The 21,978-nt window shown below is 37.6% G+C and overlaps 1 protein-coding gene and 1 pseudogene across 1 annotated transcript; one reads left to right on the forward strand and one right to left on the reverse strand.

The window, feature by feature from the left end:
* Positions 1-286: 286 nt before the first annotated feature.
* On the reverse strand, positions 287-19,354 carry LOC132674370 (olfactory receptor 56A3-like; annotated as a pseudogene).
* Positions 19,355-20,692: 1,338 nt separating this feature from the next.
* On the forward strand, positions 20,693-21,689 carry LOC144613064 (olfactory receptor 56A3-like). Its single transcript, XM_078433971.1, has one exon. The coding sequence runs from the start codon at positions 20,693-20,695 to the stop codon at positions 21,638-21,640; it is 948 nt and encodes a 315-aa protein (XP_078290097.1). The 3' UTR covers positions 21,641-21,689.
* Positions 21,690-21,978: the final 289 nt, after the last annotated feature.

Consider the following 21,978-nt stretch of genomic DNA (forward strand, 5'->3'; position numbering starts at 1 on the left):
ACTCTAAAAGGGATTTAATCAGGAGCAGACAGTGAGGTGTGATGCTTGATTCATCAAAATTCATAGCTTCTGGGCTGGGTGCCATGATGAGAGATTATATATACATCTGTATCCTTAGTCACTTCCGGAAAATGATGGAATGTAAGAAATGTGATGTACCTGTGGGTAAGAGAAAAACCATACAATTCATATCATCAGGCATGTCCAGAGAGAGGATTAGACCTGTAATTTTATCTCCAAGTCCCTGTATTCCAATAGCGATTTTGAGTATTTTGGTTAAGAAAAGTCAAGCTAGAACGCAATTACTTGCTGCTCTCACCCTCCTCAGCAATTTCCTAATCCCCTCTTTAATCTCCTGCATTCGTACCCCATAGATAATGGGGTTGAGAGCTGCAGGAATTACATGGTATAACACATTAAGTAAGACAGGGATATCAGGGGAAATTTTTTTCTTGGCTATGTGGGTGAAAACAAAAACCAGCAGGATGGTACTGAAGAAGAGGATGAGGATGAAGTGAGAGCCACAAGTGCTCAGAACTTTGGCAGCTGCCCCTTTTGCCTTGAGTCTAAGAATGGCTCATAGGATGAAAGTATAGGAGAAAATGATGAGGATGAGGTCAGAGCCCAGAAGAGTCCAAGCCACAACTAAATGGTAAATTCTGTTAAAGACAATGTTATCACAGGAGAGCTTGGACACAGAGAGATTGGCACACATACAGTTCTCAGTTATATTTTTTCCACAGTAATGATGCTGGGCAGAGAGGATGGGAATAGGTGCAGTAAGAAATGTGTTCCAGGCCAAGATGAAGAGAACAGCCTTTCCTACAAACTGGTCAGTGATGATGGATGGGTAGTAGAGAGGCTTACAGATGGACACATAGCAGTCATAGGCCATGGCCAGGGAGGTGCATGATTCCATGGGCAGGAAGGAATTCATGATGAACATCTGGAGGAAGCAGGTAGAGAAGCTGATGGACCTGTGGTCAAACCAGAAGATGGCCAAGACCTTGGGGATGACAGTCAAGCAGAGCATGATGTCCAGCAGGGAAAGGAGGCCGAGCAGGTAGTACATGGGCTTATGCCAAGAGACCTCCATCCTGATCCGGATGGTGATCAGGAGGGTCACGTTGGCCCCATGGCCAGGAGGAAGAGGAGGCTGAGGGGCAGAGACAACCAATGCTTCCAGATGGGGGACCTGACAAAGCAATTCAGGATGAAGTCTGAGACTTCAATAGAGAAGGAGCTGCTATTCTAAGGCAGCATTGGCAGTGACTTTAGTGAGGCAGATGTCTTTGAGTAGCTGCAGAAGAGAGGAGTAAATCTATTATACTCTAATGGCTATGTACTTAGCTTGTAAAATCCATAAGGGTAAGTACATAGTCCACTTCATCCACCCCACAGCCCTTGTGCCTAGCACATTTTTTGACATATAAGAGGTGGCTGATAGACATTTGTTGAATATATAATATAATGTTTCCACATCTTTGTTATTTCATCTGTGTTTTATCTTTCTCTTATGTGAATGTATATTTTCAGTTTGTTTGCTTGGTTAATATTTAATGAATCAGAAATTATTTAAACATCAAATGTTATTTAAATTAAATACATAAAATCAAAGGCTGATGAAACATTTCAGTTTAAATTTTAAAATGAACAGAAATGCATTCCAAAGGTTAGATGGGATTCATTTTCAAGATTTTAAGGAAGTAAAAGATGATAGTACCCAGTGACATGATGAACTGGGGTACTTAGAGCAAATCTCCTGATGAAAAGGTATACAAATTATTTCTATGGTTATATCTATATCTAATCTCTATCTTTATCAATACCCATACCCACATCCATACCTACACTTATACCTATACTTACACCTATTATTTATATTTTAATATCTTGAATACACCCTTGAACAAGTAAAAAAGAAAGAATTATCAGGCTAAGGATTGAATAAAATCCAGACATCAAAATCAAATATTGATGTTGGCTTTCAACCCGAGAGCACTTGCAGCACTCTATAAACTTAAGCACCTGTCTTCATTACCTAGGGGAGCTTGAAATCTAAACTCCAGGGACAGAAGATAAATCTAGGCTCAAGCAGGTGGAGAATGTAGCAGAGGATCTCCCATTTAGATAGGGCTTTACAACACTACATCCTGAATAAAAAGGTGGGCACTAGTAATAATCCCACTCCTTCATCTTCGTCCCTCACTTATACCTGGAACTTCAAATAACCTCAAAGCTTGTTATATAGTAGAAATCTTCCCTGTAAATCCTGAACTACTGGCTGGTTCTCTTTTGACTTGGCATCCTGTGTTCACACCAACTGTTTGTCTCAGAAAGGAATTTAAAGTTATCCTGGATTGGTGGTGGTTTCAGAAAATAACAGAAACAAGCCCAAATCCTTTCTTGAGAAAGAAACTTCATCTCAGGCCTCAAAGAATTTCAGCACAAAAACTTCTGAAGAAATTGAGTTGCTTGTGGTAAAAAGACAATTACTTAAAAAGAAAATGATGGGGCACCTGGGTAGCTCAGTTAGTTGAGCGTCTGAATTCGGCTCAGGTCATGGTCTCATGGTTCATGAGTTCAAGCCCCGCGTCAGGCTCTGTGTTGATAGCTCTGAGCCTGGAACCTGCTTTGGATTCTCTCTCTCTCTCTCTCTCTCTCTCTCTCTCCCTGGGCCCCTCCCCTGCTTATGCTTTCTCTCTCTCTCAAAAATAAAGAAACATCAAAAAAATTTTTTAATTTAAAAAATGAATATAAGCCCACAAAAATGATAGCCAAATCCAATCTACAAAAACTGAAGATATTACTTGTGTGGTAAAAGATATTGAACAAAATTATTTTGTTCATTACCTAGCCCAACTGGGTTTTAGGTAATGAAAGAAAAGCTTTAGGGGAGCCTGGGTGGCTCAGTCGGTTAAGCATCCAACTTCGGTTCATGTCATGATCTCACGGCTTGTGAGTTTGAGCCCCGAGTTGGGCTCTGTGCTAACAGCTCAGAGCCTGAAGCCTGCTTCGGATTCTGTGTCTCCCTCTCTCTCTCTCTCTACCCCTCCCCTGCTCATACTCTGTCTCTGTCTCAAAAATAAACAAACATTAAAAAAAAGAAAACAAAGAAAAGCTTTAAAATATACACAACAAAATAAACACACAGAAAAGGAGAATCAGTCCTCTCTCCAAAAATGAAAAAAATAAAATAATTAACATTGCAAGAGACAGATTTAAGAATAGATTAGCCACACTTGGAAAGATAGTTAGTGACCTACAAGATAGAACTTGAGAAATGTTTAGAATGAAGCTCCAATGCACAGAAAATGTTTGCACAGAAAATGCAAACATGTAAAGAGCAAAATACGGGATTCTGACTGCTCAGAGTCCCTCTATCTTTTCTGTTTTCCTGGGATTAATAAGATGATGTCCAGAATTAATATTTTGCTCAGGACACTGGAATCTCTAAAACGTAACAAAGCAGATTTGAAGAAGAACCAGATATACTTGAAAAACAGAATATCAACAATAAGAACTAAATTAAACAGTAGAGTAGGGCCAGCTAATGGTAGAGTCAGTAAAGTGTCAGAGGTGGTCAGAAGAATCTACTGAGAATGAAGATGGAAATAAAATAAAAACATATGGGAAAAAATGAAGAAAATGTAGGAGAAATAGATGGGGTGAGCATGTTTAATACATTTAATAAGAGCTCCCAGTTGAAGAAGAAAGAGAATGAGACAGAAACATCTGAACTTTTCAGGACAGACTACATCAGTAATCAGATTCAAGAATTCCAATAAGGGGCACCTGTGTGGCTCAGTCGGTTAAACATCGACTTTGGCTCAGGTCATGATCTCAGGTTCATGAGTTTGAGCCCTGCACCAAGCTGTCTGCTGTCATCGCAAAATATGCTTGGGATTCTCTCTGTTGCTCTCTCTCTGCCCCTCCCACACTTGTGCTTTCTCTCCCACACAAAATAAAAAGTAAACTTAAAAAAAAAGAATTTCAATAAATCCTGGGTGGGAGAAATCAAAAAAAGTGTACACCTGGATATATCTAAATATATACACTTAGTTGGGGCGCCTGGGTGGTTCAGTCGGTTAAGCATCCAACTTTGGCCCAGGTCATGATCTCATGGTCTGTGAGTTTGAGCCCTGCATCTGGCTCTGTGCAGACAGCTCAGAGCCTGGAGCCTGCTTCAGATTCTGTGTCTCCCTCTCTGCCCCTCCCCAGCTCATGCTCGCACTCTCTCTCTCTCTGTCAGAAATAAATGAACTTTAAAAAATAAAAATAAATATACACACTTAGATATCATGGTCTAACTTAGGTACCAAAGAGAAAGAAATGATCTTAAAGATCAATATGACTATTACAATGAGAACAATGGGTGTGTGTTTCAATATGCGTGTGTCAATAGGCCACAGGAGTAAAGTGTGGTAAATAATGAAGACACTAGTGAAGATGTCTTAATAATGCTTTAAATTGAAATTGATGGAGGTTTTGAAGATGTTAAACTGTTAAAGACTACTAAAATTACTATTGAATTATTTATATTAGCTGCTAAAATTGTATTTCTTTTTTCCAGCTTTTTATTGTGGTAGAATACACATGACACAAAATTTATTATCTTAACCATTTTAATATACAGTTCGTTGATATTAAGTGCATCCATTTTGCTGTGCAACCATCACCAGGGTCCGTCTCCAGAACTCTCTTCATCTTGCAAAGCTGAAACTCTGTGCCCATTAAACAATAACTTCCCATGACCTCCTCCCTTCTGCCCCTGGCAACCACCATTCTAGATGTTTTTTAAACTGCTAAGATGTTAAATAATTATCAGTTTTCAGTGATCACTATTTCATTGCATGCAGTTATCTGATGAGCATTTCAAAACCATCTTAAATAAACACAAAAGAGGGCTTCATACAAACCATGTCATCCGGAGTTTAGCAGTGGTTGCAGTAACACTAGCATCAGCTCTACAAAGAGTATACGTTTTCCTAAAAGACAGGAAGGACCTTGACTTTCTGTCCTTGATCAATGAAAGACTAGGTGAGGAACTTCTAAGGATCTGGTTGATTATTTGGAATCAAGACAGTGATCAGGAAGGTGACACTGGCCTCATAGCCAGGAGGAATAGGGCATGAAAGGTATCAGTGCTGCCAGCTGGGAACCTGACAAAACAGTTCTATAAGTACTTGGATATGTCAGCAGAGCAGATGTTGCTGGAGGATAATATGACATTTGATCCCATCTTTGAAGAGGACAACAAGTAGCCAAAAAAGAAGAAACTTGTTAATAAATCATTTAAGCTTGTGGAGAACCACGTAAGAAGCTTTGTGAAAAGCATCAAAGTAAATTAAAAAAGGATTGGAGGGGCGCCTGGGTGGCTCAGTCGGTTAAGCGTCCGACTTCGGCTCAGGTCACGATCTCACGACCCGTGAGTTCAGGCCCCGCGTGCGGCTCTGGGCTGATGATGGCTCAGAGCCTGGAGCCTGCTTCTGATTCTGTGTCTCCCTCTCTCTCTGACCCTCCCCCGTTCATACTCTGTCTCTCTCTGTCTCAAAAATAAATAAACGTTAAAAAAAAATTAAAAAAAAAAAGGATGGGAAATAACATAATAATCTGGTTAGTCAGATTGTCAATCACTGTATTTGACCTTGGGAGAAAATATCAAATATGATTCATCTCTGCCTTTGGGATAACTCATTGAATAAAGTAGGGCACAAAAATGTCAGACAGAAGAATAGCAGTATAGTGTGGCTCACCAAGATAAGATGTGTTCATGGTGTTATGGAAGTACAAGAGAGTGATCCTTTATTTATTTTTAAATTCCACTTCAATTAACATACAGTGTTACATTAGTTTCAGGTGTACAATATCGTGATTAAACAATTCTATATATTACTCAGTGATCATCATGATAAGTGTACTTTTAATCCCCTTTACCTATTTCACGCATTCCCCCACCCACCCATTTCATCTCTGGTAACCACCAGTTTGTTCTTCATATTGTTCTGAGGGTTTTGTTTATTTATTTTTGTCTCTCTTCATTATTGTTTCTTAAATTCTACATATAAGTGAAAATATATGGGATTTGTCTGTCTCTGACTGACTTACTTCACTTAGCAATATGAACTCTACATCCATCCATCTTGCTGTAAATGGCAAGATCTCGTTCTTTTTACGACTGAATAATATTCCATTCTATGTGTACAACACATCTTAATCCATTCTTCTAGCAATGAACACTTGAGCTACTTACATGATTTGGCTATTGTAAATAATGCTGCAATAAACAGAATGGTACACATATCTTTTCAGATTAGTGTTTTCATACTCTTTGGGCAACTACCCAGCAATAGAATTACTTTGTCATATGGTAATTCTATTTTTAATTTTTTGAGAAACTTCTATACTGTTTCCCACAGTGCCTGCACGAGTTTGCATTCCCACTAACATTACAAGTGATTTCTTTTTCTCCACATCCTCACCAACACTTATTGTTTCTTGCGTTTTGGATTTTAGCCATTGTGACAACTGTGAGGTGATATCTCATTGTGGTTTTGATTTGCATTTTCCTGATGATAAGTGAGCTCAAAATATAGAGCATCTTTTCAATTGCCTCTTGGCCATTTTTATGTCTTTTTTGGAGAAATGTCTGTTCATGTCTTCTGCCATTTTTAATTGGATTATTTGAGGGCTTTTTTTGTTCTTGTTTTTGTTTTTTGGTGTTCAGTTGTATAGGTTCTTTAGATATTTGGATATTAACCCCTTCTTAGAAATATCATTTGCTACTATTTTCTCCAATTCGGTAGGTTGTTTTTTTAGTTTTGCTCATTATTTCCTTTGCTGTGAAGAAGTTTTTTATTTTGATGTAGTCCCAAGAGTTTACTTTTGTTTTTGTTTACTTTGCCTTAGAAACATATCTAGAAAAATACTATACTTGTGAATACTACGGTTTTAAGTCTCACATTTAGATCTTGTATTCATTTTGGGTTTCTTACGTATGGTGTAAGAAAGTGGTACAGTTTCCCTTTTTTGGATGTAGCTGTCCAGTTTTCCCAACACCATTTGTTGAAGAGACTGTATTTTCCCCTTTGCATATACTTTCCTCTTTTTAAATAGATAATTGACCATGTAATTGTGTGTGGGTTTATTTCTGGTCTCTCTTCTGTCACATTGTTCAATATGTCTATTTTTGTGCCAGGGCCAAACTGTTTTGATTACTACAGCTTTGTAGTATATCTGTGAATGTGAGATTCTGATACCTCCAGTATTGTTCTTTTCAAGATTGCTTTGTGTATTTGGGGTCTTTTGTAGTTCTACTGAGATTTTAGGATTCTTTGTTCTAGTTCTGAGAAATATGCTGTTGGTATTTTGATAAGGATAGCATTAAATCTATAGATTGCTTTGGATAGAATGGACATTTTAACAATATTTGCTCTCTAATTCCATGAGCATGGAATACCATTCCATTTTTTTCCTCATCTTCAATTTCTTGCATCATGTTTTATCGTTTTCAGAGAATAGGTCTTTCACCTCCTTGGTTAAGTTTATTCCTACATGTCTTATTATTTTGGGTACAATTGTAAATGAGATTGTTTTCTTAATTTCTTTTTCTGCTACTTTATTATTCGAGTGTAGAAATGTGACAGATTTCCATATACTGATTATGTATCCTATGACTTTCCTGAATTCATTTATAACTTCTAGTACTATTTTAGTGGAGTCTTTCTGGTTATTAATATATAATATCATGTCATCTGCAGATAGTGAAAGTTTTACTTCTTCCTTCACAATTTGGATACCTTTAATTTCTTTTCCTTGTCTGAATGCTTGTAGCACTATGATGAATAAAATTGGCAAGAGGGGACATCCTTGTCTTGTTCCTGACCTTAGGGGAAAAGCTCTCCGTTTTTCTTCACAGAATATGATGTTCACTGTGGGTTTTTCATATAATGCCTTTATTATGATGAAGCATGCTCCTTCCAAACCTACTTGTGAGGGGGTTTACCATGAATGGATGTTGCAATTTGTTAAATGCTTTTTCTGTATTATTGAAATGATCATGTGGTTTTTATCCTTTCTTTTATTGATGTGATATATCATGTTGATTAATTTACAATTTTTGAACCAACCTTGCATCCTGGAAGTAAATCCTACTTGGCTATAGGGAATGATTTTTGTAATGTATTGTTGGATTTGATTTGCTAGTATTTTGTTCAGGATTCTTGCATCTATGTTCATTAGAGATACTGTCATTTAGTTCTCTTGTTTTGTAAGTGTCTTTGCCTGGTTTTGGTATCAGGATAATGCTGGCTTCATAGAATATACTTGGATGCTTTCCTTCTGCTTCTATTTTTCAGAAAAATGTGAGAATAAGAAGTATTAACTCTTTAAATGTTTAGTATAATTCACCTGTGAATCCATCTGGTCCTGTACTTTTATTTTTTGGTAGTCTTTTGACTACTGACTCAATTTCATTCCTGGTGATTGGTCTATTTAGATTCTATATTTCTTCTTTTTCTTATTTTCTATTTCTACTTGATTCAGTTTTGAAAGAGTGCATCTTTCTAGAAATTTATCCATTTCTTCTAGGTTGTCCAATTGTTGACATGTATTTTTTGTTGTAATATATATATTTTTGTATTTCTGTGGTATCAGTTGTCACTTCTCTTTCATTCTGATTTTACTTATTTGGGTCCTTCCTCTTTTTTTCTTGGTGAGTCTGCCTAAAGGTTTATCAATTTTGTTTCTCTTATCAAACAATGAACTCTTGGTTTCAGTGATCTCACCTATTAGTTTTTTAGTCTCTATTTCATTTATTTCTTTTTTTTTAAGTTTTGATTTAAATTCTAGTTAGTTAACATATAGCGATTGAGGAAATGAGATGGGCTCAATTCTTGCAAACGGTGGGATTAAAACATGGAGTTTTTAAAGGCCAGTGGGCTTAGCTGGGATGGATCGCAGAAGGCATTGCCTTGCTCCTGGAGTGAAGAAAAGCAAATAACCCAGGGGCAGACAGCGTGCAAATAATGATTTGAAGAACGCCTGGAGTACACACAGAGGGAGAGTATTCAGAGTATTTGCTGTTCTCAGGGCATCCCAGATATGGCACATTCACAGAGTCTCCTCTCCAGGATAAAGGAGCTGGCTGGCACTATTTTCCTCCCCTAACTCCCAACATAAACACAGAGCCACCTACAGGAAGTAGCAAGGCACCAACACTGGCTCCCTAACTTGCTTACACAAACCACATTACTGGAGTAAAATACTTATATCATACAAATAAGTTTTTTTAAACCAAAGACTGTAACAAGAGTTGAAGAAAGGCACCATATCATAATAGAAGGGTCTATCCAATAGGAAGGCCTAACAATTGTAAATAATTATGCCCAACTTGGAACACCCAGATATGTAAAACAATTAACATATATAAAGGAACTCATTGATAATAACATAATAATAGTAGGGGGATTTAACATTGACATCAGTGGACAGATCATCTAAGCAGAAAACAACAAGGAAACAATGGCTTTGAATGACACACTAGACCAGATGGAATTAACACATATTCTGAACATTTCATCCTAAAGCAGCAGAATATTCATTCTTTTTGAGTGCACACAGGACATTCTCTAGAATAGATCACATACCAGTTCACATATCAGGCCTCAACAAATACAAAAAAATTGAGATAATAATATGCATATTAAAGCATGTGGTCTGAAAGACCACAGCACTATGAAACTTGATGTCAATGACAAAAAAAAGTTTGGAAAGACCACAGAAGTATGGAGGTTAACCATGATATTAAACAATGCGTGGACAACCAGGACCTTAAAGGAGAAATAAAAAATACATAGAAACAAATAATAATGAAAACATGATGATCCAAAATCTTTGAGATGCACCAAAAGCAGTCATAAGTGGGAGGTGGGCAGCAATATAGCACTACTCAAGAAGCAAGAAAAGTCTCAAATACACAACCTAACCTTAGAGCTAGAGCTAGAAAAAGAACAGCAAATTAAGTCTAAAGCCAACAAAAGAAGGGAAATAATAAAGATTAGACCAGCCATAATGATATAGAAACAAACAAATAAAAAACAGTAGAACAGATCAATTAAACCAGGAGGTGGTTCTCTGAAAGAATTAGTAAAATTGATAACCCCCTAGGCAGACTTATCAAAAAGAAAAGAGAAATTACCCAAATAAATAAAATCACAAATGAGAGAGGAGAGATCACAACCAACACGACAGAAATACAATAAATTATAAGAGAATATTATTAAAAATTATATGCCAGCAAATTGGATAATCTGGAAGAAATCAAACAATTCTTAGAAACATATAAACGACCAAAACTGAAACAGGAAGAAACTGAAAACTTGAACAGACTAATAACCAGTGGAGAAATTGAATGAGTAATCAAAAATCTCCCCCAAAACAAAAGTCCAGGGCCAGATGGCTTCCCAAGGGAATTCTGCCAACAATTAAAGAAGAGTTAATACCTATTCTTCTGAAACTGCTACAAACAAACAAACAAAAAGAAATGGAAAGAAAACTTCCAAATTCATTCTATGAGGCCAGCATTACCTTTATTCCAGAACCAAAGACCCCATTATAAGGGAAAATTACAGGCCAATATCCCTGCTGAACATGGATTCAAAAATTCTCAACAAGGTACTAACAATTTAAATACAACATTACATTAAAAGAATTACTAATCATGAGCAAGTGAGATTTATTCTTGGACCACAGGGGTGGTTCAGTATTCATCAATCAATCAGTCTGATACACCACATTAATAAAATAAAGGATAAGAACCATATGGTCCTGTCAATAGATGCAGAAAAAAAATTTTGACAGAGTGCAACATCAATTCTTGATAAAAACCTTCAATAAAGTAGGGATAGAAGGAACATATATCATCATAAAGGCCATGTATGAAAGACCCACAGCTAATACCATACTTAATGGGGAAAAACAGCTTTCCACCTATAGTCAGGAACAAGACAGGGATGTCCACTCTTACCATTGTCATCTAACATAGTACTGGAAGTCCTACTTACAACAATCAGACAACAAAAATAAATAAAAGGCATCCAAATAAGCAAGGAATAAGTCAAAATTTCACTCTTTGCAGATGACATGATGCTCTATGTAGAAAACCCTGAAGACTCCACCAAAACATTGCTAGAATTGATACATGAATTCAGCAAAGTCCCAGGATACAAAATCAACGTACAGAAATCTGTTGCGTTTCTATACACCAATAATGAAGCAACACAAAGAGAAATCAAACCCCATTTACAATTGCACCAAAAGCCATAAGATATCTAGGAATAAACCCAGCCAAAGGGGTAAAAGTTCTGTACTCTGAAAACTATAGAACATTTAAGAAAGAAATTGAATAAGAATGCAAGCTGGTGCAGCCCTTCTGGAAAACAGTATGGAGGTTCCTCAAAAAACTAAAAATAGAACTACACTACGACCCAGCAATTGCACTACTAGGCATTTATCCAGGAGATACAGGTGTGCTGTTTTGAAGGGACACATGCACCCCCATGTTTATAGCAGCACTATCAACAATAGCCAAAGTATGGAAAGAGCCAAAATGTCCATTGATGGATGAATGGATAAAGAAGTTGTGGTATACACACACACACACACACATACACACACACACACACACACACACAATGGTGTATTCCCCGGCAATCAAAAAGAATGAAATCTTGCCATGTGCAACTACGTGGGTGGAACTGGAGGGTATTATGCTAATTGAAATTAGTCAGAGAAAGACAAAAATCATATGACTTCACTCATATGAGGACTTTAAGAGACAAAACAGATGAACATAAGGGAAGGGAAACAAAAATAATATAAAAACAGGGAGGGGGACAAAACAGAAGAGACTCATAAATATGGAGAACAAACTGAGGGTTGCTGGAGGGATTGTGGGGGGGGATGGGCTAAATGGGTAAGAAGCACTAAGGAATCTACTCCTGATATCATTATTGCACAATATGCTAACTAATTTTGATGTAAATTAAAAAATAAAATAAAATAAAACAAGTTAAAATTTAAAAAAGAAAGAAAGAAATTAAAGAGGACACAAAGATATGGGAAAATATTCCCTGCTCATGGATTGGAAGAACAAATATTATTGAAAATGTCTACACTACCTGAAGCAAACTACACATTTGATGTAATCCTTATCAAAATGCCACCAGCAATTTTTCACAGACGTAGAACAAACAATCCTAAAATTTGTATGGAACCAGAAAAGACTCTGAATAGCCAAAGCAATTTTGAAAAAGAAAAGCAAGGCTGGAGGCATCATAATTCCAAACTTTAAGCTATATTTCAAAGCTGTAGGCATCAAGACAGTATGGTGCTGGCAGAAAAGGACACACAGATCAATGGAACAGAATAGAAAGCCCAGAAATGGACCCACAACTATATGGTCAACTAATCTTTGATAAAGCAGGGAGTAATATACATTGGAAAAAAGACAGTCTTTTAAAAAAATTCATTGGGAAAATTGCACAGAAACATACAAAAGAAAGAAACTGGCCCACTTTCTTGTACCATAAACAAAAATAAATTCAAAATGGATGCAATACCTACATGTGAGAAAGGAAACCATCAAAATCCTAGAGGAGAACACAGACAGCAAACTCTTTGACATCAGCCATAGCAACTTCTTGCTAGATACATCTCTGGAGGCAAGAGAAACAAAAACAAGAATGAACTCTCAGAATTTCACCAAGATAAAAGTGTTTCTGTGCATAGTGAAGGAAACAATCAACAAAACTACAAGGCAGCGTATGGAATGGGAGAAGATATTTGCAAAAGACATATCTGATAAAGGGTTAGTATCCAAAATCTATAAAGAAATTATAAAACTCATCGCCTTCAAAATAATCCACTTAAGAAATGAGAAGACATGAAAAGACATTTTTTTTCAAAGAAGACATACAGATGGCCAACAGACACATAAAAAGATGCTCACCATCACGCATCATCAGGGAAATACAAATCAAAACTACAATGAGATACCACCTAGCACTTGTCAGAATGACTAAAATTAACAATTCAGAAAACAACAAATATTGATCTGGATATGGAGAAAGGGGAATGCTCTTACACTCTTGGTGGGAATGCAAACTGGTGAAGCCATTCTAGAAAATGGTATGGGGATTCCTCGAAAAGTTAAAAATAGAACTACCCTATAAGACAGCAATTACACTACTAGTTATTTACCCAAAGGATTCAAAACACTGATTTGAAGAGACACCAGCACCCTGATGTTTATAACAGCAATATCAACAGTAGCCAAATTATATAAGGAGACCAAATATCCATTGACTGATAATGGATAAAGAAGAAGTAGTATATGTACACAATAGAATATTATTCAGCCATCAAAAAGAATGAAATCTTTCCTTCTGTAACAAGGATGGAGCTAGAAAGTAATGCTAAGCAAAATAAGTCAGTTGGAGAAAAATGCCATATGATTTCACTCATATGTGGGATGTAATAAATGAAACAGATGAACATAGGGGCAAAGAAAAAGAGAGAGAGATAAATCATAATACAGGATCTTAACTATAGAAAACAAACTGAACATTGCTAGAGGGGAAGTGGGTGGGAAGATGGATTAAATGGGTGATGGGTATTGAGGGCACTTGTGATGAGCACTGGGTGTTCTATGTAAGTGATGAATCCCTAAGTCTACTCCTAAAGCTGATATTAATTTATATGTTAACTAACTAGAATTTAAATAAAAACTTGAAACAGTAAACAAATAAATGAATAAATTATTATGAAAAATAACCACTCAGTTAAAAAAAACAATTAAAACAAATGAAACAAACAAAAGCACCTTTGTGATCTTGTGAAATGTTCCCTAAATAGGATCCCCACAGAAAATCTGTTCATAGTAAAACAGAGTTTGAGTTGTTCAAATTGAAGATTTTCCATTGAATAATGGAAAGTTTACACTAAAATTCACAGATACATAATAGAGTAGAGGAGATACTAGCAATATCTAGTGAAAAGGGGGCTCTAAGATTTAAATTATGCATGGAGATTTTGCAAAAATATGCAAGAAAAACAAAATTAATAGAAAAAGCAGGCAAATGATGTCAAAATATAATTCACAGCATGAAAATCACAAACGGTTAAACAGTATACGAACAATGCTGAGTTATCAGGAGAAAATCATATTAAAATAATGAGATACAATTTTATATCCACCAAGCATTAAAAAACTACCATCAATTGGTGTAAGGAATGTGAAGAATTAAACTATAGAAGAATTAAACTATAGAAATTTCTAGTGAGATTTTATAAGTATTTTGGAGACAAATTTGGTAATTCCTAGTGGAATTAAATGTTTTTACTTTATAACTAAAAAAACCCACTCCTACACATATACCTATTTTAGGACTATAAAAGAAGTATACAAAGATATTGACGTTAGCAGTAATTATAGGTCATTCGGGTGTTGACTACTTATATAAAAAATGCACATAATGGGAATTGAAATGAATAAGCAATGAAAAAGAATGACTTATGCAGAACAACATGGACAGTTGTTTAAGATTTAGTATTGAGTGAAAACAAAGAATAACATCAGATTTATTATCCAATATTATTTATAAAATTCAATATCCAAATAATCCTCATGAACATGTAGCTACATAAGCATATCTAAAATTAATTGAAAAGACACATTTTAAGAACACTGGAGCTTTGGGGCGCCTGGGTGACTCAGTTGGTTGACCAGCAGACTTCTGCCTAGGTCATGATCTCACGGTTCATGAGTTCGAGCTCCACATTGGGCTCTGTGCTGACAGCTAGGAGCCTGGAGCCTGTTTCAGATTCTGTGTCTACTTCTCTCTCTGTCCCTCCCTTGCTTGTGCTCTGTCTCTGTCTCTGTCTCAAAAATAAGTAAACATTAAAAAAAACAGTAAGAACACTGGGGCTTTCACTTTTCTAAAGAGAAGAGGAATAGGAGCAAAGTTGAGATATGCAGGAGACAGAGAAATAAAAATAGAGCAAAAGAAGGCCTTTAAAGAAACTGATGCTGATGCCACAACACAGGGAACAGAGTCAGTGGTATTGTAATTGTGTTATGTGGTGCAGATGGTAGCTACCAATGGTGAACATAGCATAACTGTATACATTTGTTGAATCACTATGTTGTACAACTGACTAATGCAACATTCTGTGTCAACTACAATCAACTTTTAAAAATAATGAAAAAGAAAGAAAGAAAAAAAAGGAACTGATGATGCTTGCTCCCATAATTTGAGGCATATGAATATTTCACATGAGGCTCAAAATGAAAAATAAAATAAACAAATCATTCTTTCTAGTATATAGCTGTATATACATCACATTTGAAAAGTCTTTCAGTACAGCAAAAAACATGATAGGATTTTCTTTAAGAAAAGCACGTTGCATTTTCTCAGGGATATATTTTTCAAGTTACTCTACCATCATTATCATGATGCCATCATAAAAGTCATGACAAATTAATACCAATCCATTCAATAGCATGGTTTGGGAGGTACCTATCTAACAACGGTCTGTTGGAAGCCCATGAGAACTTATGAGTGAGCTTATTGGACCCATGGAGGGCATCGAGTATGCATGTGCAAATGACTGTGAACATGGATGGATGAATGTAAGACCCCTATACCCAGGAGATTAACTGTCCACAGAACACACAGTCAATGTTGGGCTGGATTACCAGAGCTCCTTGCTTTTAGAGAGAAAGAAAATCATTTTCTTCTCCTTCCTGCCTGTCTGTCCCAAGACGGCTTTTTAGGCACAATAAAGTAGGGATGGAGTAGTTCCCAGAGGGAAAAGTCCCTGAGGCCCTGGAGTTATAACTACACCCAGATAGTTCAGGAACTAACCAGAACTCCAATATCAGTGGAGCCAGACCCTTGCTCACATCCTCTGTAAGTGAGTCTGGATAGAGGGCCCCTGAGAGGCAGCTATTCCAAGATTAATCAGAACATGGGGGACACCTTTCTTTTCAGTACAGATTTGTGCTCCATTCCATTCCTGAGTCAGTACTGCTGAAGCAGTCTGCAAACCAGGTTGTAGAGATTTCATCCTGTCTCAGGTCAGGAAGCAAATGTAAGAACCTGTGTTCTGGGACCTTCCTTTTTGCCCTTCTGTTGCCTTTTCTGATCTTTTACTGAGTGGTGCCAGATTCAGAGATGCAGGAGTTTGTCCATAGGAGATGAATAGGGGTGGGGTGGAAAGCCTGAAGAGTGATCATCTGCAGCTTAATTTAGATGATTTGGAGTTTTCAGCTGAACATACTGAAGGGGTGTTAAGGCAAAGAATCAGCACACAAATGCTTGAATCATGGAGGAGAAATTAAATTTAATCTAAGTAACATTAGAGGTTAAAGACAGAGACCACAATTTGGGGTCAGTGGGAGTAAGAAAGTAGTTCCTCAGATTAAGCTTCATCTAAAGAATTTCTAAAAGCTATGCTGTAAAAACAGAAAACTATGCCCAGAAGATCATTGAGGTATCTATTACTGGTTGCACTCAGTAACGTCCTAAACAATATTTTGGAGAAATGTCTCAACTTCTGAGTTTCTGGAGTTAGGTGGTCCTTATAATTAGTAATTAATACATAATAATAATAATAATAATGGACACAAAGTAAAAGGAAACAAGAAGAAAATTGTAATCTGAGCAGTGAAAGCAGGAGTCAGAGTTGTAAGTGCAAAAACAAGGGACATTCCAGATTTCTGGAAAATGGCCCAAGGATTTTATGTGCATGGGGGTGGAGGTAAGAGAAACCTAGAAACATAAAACAAAATGCCAGATACGATATGCGTTTCTGTATCACTGTGGTGACACAGGACACAGGTATATTCATATAGTCAGTGGTTTGGACCTAACTTTTATTTCTTCCACATCCAGACACTGCTAATTAAGCTGGAAATACAGATAATATCACTGAGTCTCAGTTGTCCATTTCAAAAGATAAATTGTTAAAATGGTGTACTTAACCTACCTACTTCAGAATGTTATGAGTCACATATGAAATACGTTTAAAATTCATCCCAAAATTGCCAAAGTCACTACTAATGTATTCTGCTAGAAAGAGAACAAGAATTGGAAGCCATCTAAATCTCTTCTACATATCATGTGGGAGCCATGCCTGGCAGGTGCCAGCTGCACAAACCCTTGCTTAGGGAAGCAGAGGATCAGGAGTAAAGAGAAGAGCCCTGGAAGGGAATGCCATTCCTTCCCGCTCTGAGAGCAAGCCCCAGACACTAACAGGGTCTCCTGATGGGGAGAGTTTAACAGCAGCCTGCAGCTGAGGAATAGAAAATCATATCTGGAAACAAAAATACTATTTGAACCGCTCCAGGAAAACGAGTGTTTCTAAAGTGATGGGGTTTTGGAGTCGTGGGGGTCTGGAGCTGATGGCCAAGAAAGAATTCTTGAGATGTGTTTGGTGCAAAAAGGTGATTTTGTTTTATGATTTTTTTTTTTACCTCAACACCTAGAGTTTCTTGTCTCGCAGCTTCAAAGAATGAAGAGGTAGACACAAAATGAGCAGCAGGCAAAACTTTATTAGAGTAATATAAGAAAGTAGGAATAGAATGAAAGCTCTCTTTATAGAGAGGAGGTATTTGAAAGTGAATGCCTGTGACTGTAGGCAAGGGTCTTTGTTTTATAAGGTTTTGGTCACCACCTCCCTCCCACCTTTGTTTCTTCTCAGGTCCAACCCTTATTGGCTGGGTAACTCTAAATGTCAACTCATTCCTTTTTGATTGGCTCATTTCTTTTACATGAGGGGTGGTCTATGGCCATACCGTTCCTTGTGCGTCATATGTTTTATGGTCTACTACTCACTTTTCATCAGGTCTTTTGTCAAATTCCTGAGGGGAACCTGAGAGGGAATAGCGGCATCTGTTGCACTCTTAAGAGGAACCTTACACCCAAGAGGGTTTACTGTGGTCAGACACTCCCAGCATTATTCCAAAATATGTGTTTTTCCCCATCCAGGGGCCTCAGGTCCTCATCTTTCCCTGTCTGCCAATTTTATTCTATATTTCCCTATCATAATTTTATTAAATCACAGGGACAGGACCCATGGGCAGAAAGAGCTGCACTGGGGTTGTGAAGAGTGACCAGTTATATACCATGGAGTTGAGGGAGGTAAAGGCAAAAGGGAGGCCTACAAAAGGACTTTCATATGTTAAAGATACCTGAGGCCTTGCTATTGTAAAGCTAAGGTTGTTTTCTCTCTAGTCAAGCATTAACATTAAGTCAGTAGGGAGTTAATGGAGAAATGCTACACTGTGTATTTGCTTCAAGTATTTGTCAATGGGCTGCAGGTTATAAAGGAATTTAACTATAACTACCATTTCCTTCTTGCTTTTGTTCCCCACATCATTGTGGAAGGGAGGGTGATATTGGGGCTCTGGGAAACTAAATCTATAGGTTTCTGGAGATTAGGTTGTTGACAAGATTGCCTTTTTCTTATAATTTACTATGACTTATGTGAACTGATGGAGACTCATATTCTGCATGACTGTGGTCTCTATCAGTTAACCATTTGTTTTCCCCTTTCCTTTGTTCTTGGGCAGCCAGGAGTGCCTGAGCAATGTCACACATATCTCACTGCCCCCGCCCCCCCCACCATGGGGTGGGGGAGGGTGGTGTTAACTTTTGCTTTGCCCTCAGCTTTCCTAATACTTCCTCATCATAGAGGTATGAAAACATTGTTCTGATCTGAGTTCATGATTTAATAAAACTCTCTTCCTTGCTACTCTAACCCCTATGCCAAACTATTGCTCCTCCATCAGATTCTGTTGTCAAAACTATTCATTGTATCACTGGTGAAGTTTGTGTTTTCTTTTTATAGAATTGATGGGGCAAACACATTATCATTATAATTATTCATGAGATGCAGAGGAATCCTAGAAATTACTCCAACCCAACCCACTGTATTAAGCAAGAAGATCAGCGTAATACAGTAATGAGTGAATACAATTGTGAGGTATAATTTTCCTTGTTGGTAATGTGATATTATAACATATCTCATTGGATGCTGAATAATTCAATGGGATGAAGCCCTAGGAATTCTAGAAATTCCAAATCAATATGCAATTTATCTTCTATAGTGAACCTCAAGAGTAATAAGTAGGGAAGTATTTAAACTCCCAATGAAAAAGTGTTTCTAAACCCATAAAGTAATGGTTTAACAGAGGCCTTGGTGCATGTAGATAGATTTAGCTACAATGGACTGCATGATTTGAAGTACCCCACAAAGACCCGATCCTCACCTTTGACCAGCCTTCAGTCATCTTTCAAATCTCGTTCACAATTCAGGGGGACAAGCACCTTAGAACCCTTCACCTATAATGTAAAGGAGAGAACCACCTCACTTCATTTAAATTAATTTTCGCCAGCCTATGTCCCATGTCAGAGGTACTCAGTCTCCTCTACATTCTCCTAATTATTTGTGCAAGACCTGTCATTTGTTCTTATTTTTACCCATTGTTTCCTGAATGATCTTAGTTTGCTTCCTTGAGAAAGGGACAGTTTCTTTTTCAACATTGTGACCCTAGCACCTAACAGAATGCCAGGGGAGGACGTCAAATGTTAGAGAACATGGCAACATCGAACTGGGCTTGGAAACAGAGGAATGTGTACCTGGATCATTATACTAATAATGGAAAAATAAAATAGAAACGGGATGCAAAAACTTTAAAGATAAGACTTCATCACCCTCACACTATTGCAACCAGAACAATCAAATTTTCACCTTGTCTGATGGCAGATATCGGTCTCACAAAGCTATGTGGAATTGCTCCTTCTCCTCTTAAGATTGTTTCTTCCCAAAGTTAAGAATCGTACAAATATGAGGATATATAGAAAGGAGAAAAGCAATTTTTTGGCAGGATCCACACCTCCCTCATTAAATGACCGTTTAGAGATAATGAAGATTAACTTTATTTACAAGGCATCATCTTTTTTTAAGTTTTTATTTATTTATTTTGAGAGAGAAAGCATATAATCAGAAGAGAGGCAGAGAGAGGGAAGGAGACAATCCCAAGAAAGCTCCATGCTGTCAACACAGAACTGTGAGATCATGGCCTGAGCAGAAATTAATAGCTGGACGCTTAACTAACTGAGCCACCCAGGCACCCCAGGGCATCATCTTTTAAATCTGTAATTAAAACAACCTATAGCTGAAAACTCAGAATGGGGGTGACATGAGACCCAGGGACATTTATCTGTGTCCCTATTTGTGCCAGGTTCTGTTTCCTTATCTGTGTAAATGGTTACAGGTGAATTGACAAATTGGGGAAAAAACTTTCAAAAAATAGTTTTCTAAGTAATTTTCTCCTCTTTGGTTTCTGCAAACATATTACAATTCTATTAAAAATAAACCTTGAACAAATCAAACAAACCGTATTACCTCAGTCTTCTATACTGTTTAGTGATAGGAGTGGCTCTGGAGCATGGCACAAAGGATAAACAGATGAATTTACATGGCTCTGGATGACCAGCTAGGACTCACGAGTTTCACCTAACTAAAGCAAATTGTTCTAAATTTATGTGCCTTAAGTCAGTATCTAATTTTTATCCTAATTTTACAGATCACTGAAAGAAAGCTGCAGAAATATATATGACGAAATATGACAATATACCAAAATGGCACCATCTCCTCTGAGGTTTCAGACTTCCTCCTGAATTGTTTTGTCAGGTCCCCCAGCTGGAAGTTCTGGTTGTCCCTGCCCCTCAGCCTTCTCTTCCTTCTGGCCATGGGGGCCAATAGTGTTCTCCTGATCACCATCTGGCTAGAGGTCTCTCTGCATGAGCCCATGTACTACCTGCTCAGTATCCTTTCCCTGCTGGACATTGTTGTCTGCCTCACTGTCATCCCCAAGGTCCTGGCCATCTTCTGGTTTGACCTCAAGTCCATCAGTTTCTATGCCTGCTTCCTCCAGATGTACATCATGAATTGGTTCTTTGCTATGGAATCCTGCACATTCATGGTCATGGCCTATGACCGCTATGTGGCCATCTGCCACCCACTGAGGTACCCATCCATCATCACTGACCAATTTGTAGCCAAGGCTGCCATTTTTATTTTGGCCAGGAATAGTATTATTACAATGCCTATCCCCATTCTATCATCCCAACTCCATTATTGTGGGACAAATGTCATTGACAACTGCATCTGTGCCAATATGTTTGTCTCCAGGCTCTCTTGTAATGATGTCACCATTAGTCGTATCTATCAGTTTGTTGTAGGCTGGACACTGCTAGGATCTGACCTCATCCTCATCTTCCTCTCCTATACCCTCATATTGCGAGCTGTGCTGAGACTCAAGGCAGAAGGTGCTGTGGCCAAGGCCCTGAGCACATGTGGCTCCCACTTCATCCTTATCTTCTTCTTCAGCACCATCCTTCTGGTCTTTGTGCTCACTCATGTGGTGAAGAAGAAGGTCTCGCCTGATGTTCCAGTCTTGCTCAACGTCCTCCACCATATCATCTTCTCAGCCCTCAACCCCGTTGTGTATGGAGTGCGAACCCAGGAGATCAAGCAAGGCATCCAGAGATTACTGAAGAAAGTGTGCTAATAAGGACAAGATCTCTGCATTCCTAATATAGGATGAGTTTTGAATCAATAATGGGTGAGTGGGCTGGAATTCATAGCTATTGGATATTGTGTCTTCTTTAATAAAACTTAAGTTTCATTGTATGTTTCCCTTTCTCTCACTTTTACTTTAACAATATCCTTGATCCCTTTGCCTTTCCACCATGCACATTATCCTATTTTGACAAAATACTGGGATTTCTTGGACAGGTAGCTTAGTGAGAATTTTATTCTTGAATATACAGCTATTAATGTGCCATGTCTTTGTGTTCTTGACTATACAACTCTGGATATTTTGAGGTAGTTGTGTAATATGCAATG

Source organism: Panthera onca, chromosome D1 (genome assembly GCF_046562875.1).
Source record: "Panthera onca isolate mPanOnc1 chromosome D1, mPanOnc1 haplotype 2, whole genome shotgun sequence".
NCBI lineage: Eukaryota > Metazoa > Chordata > Mammalia > Carnivora > Felidae > Panthera > Panthera onca.

Excerpts from the sequence above, each read along its gene's own strand:
- LOC144613064 (XM_078433971.1), top strand. The coding sequence starts at position 20,693 with ATGACAATATACCAAAATGGCACCATCTCCTCTGAGGTTTCAGACTTC.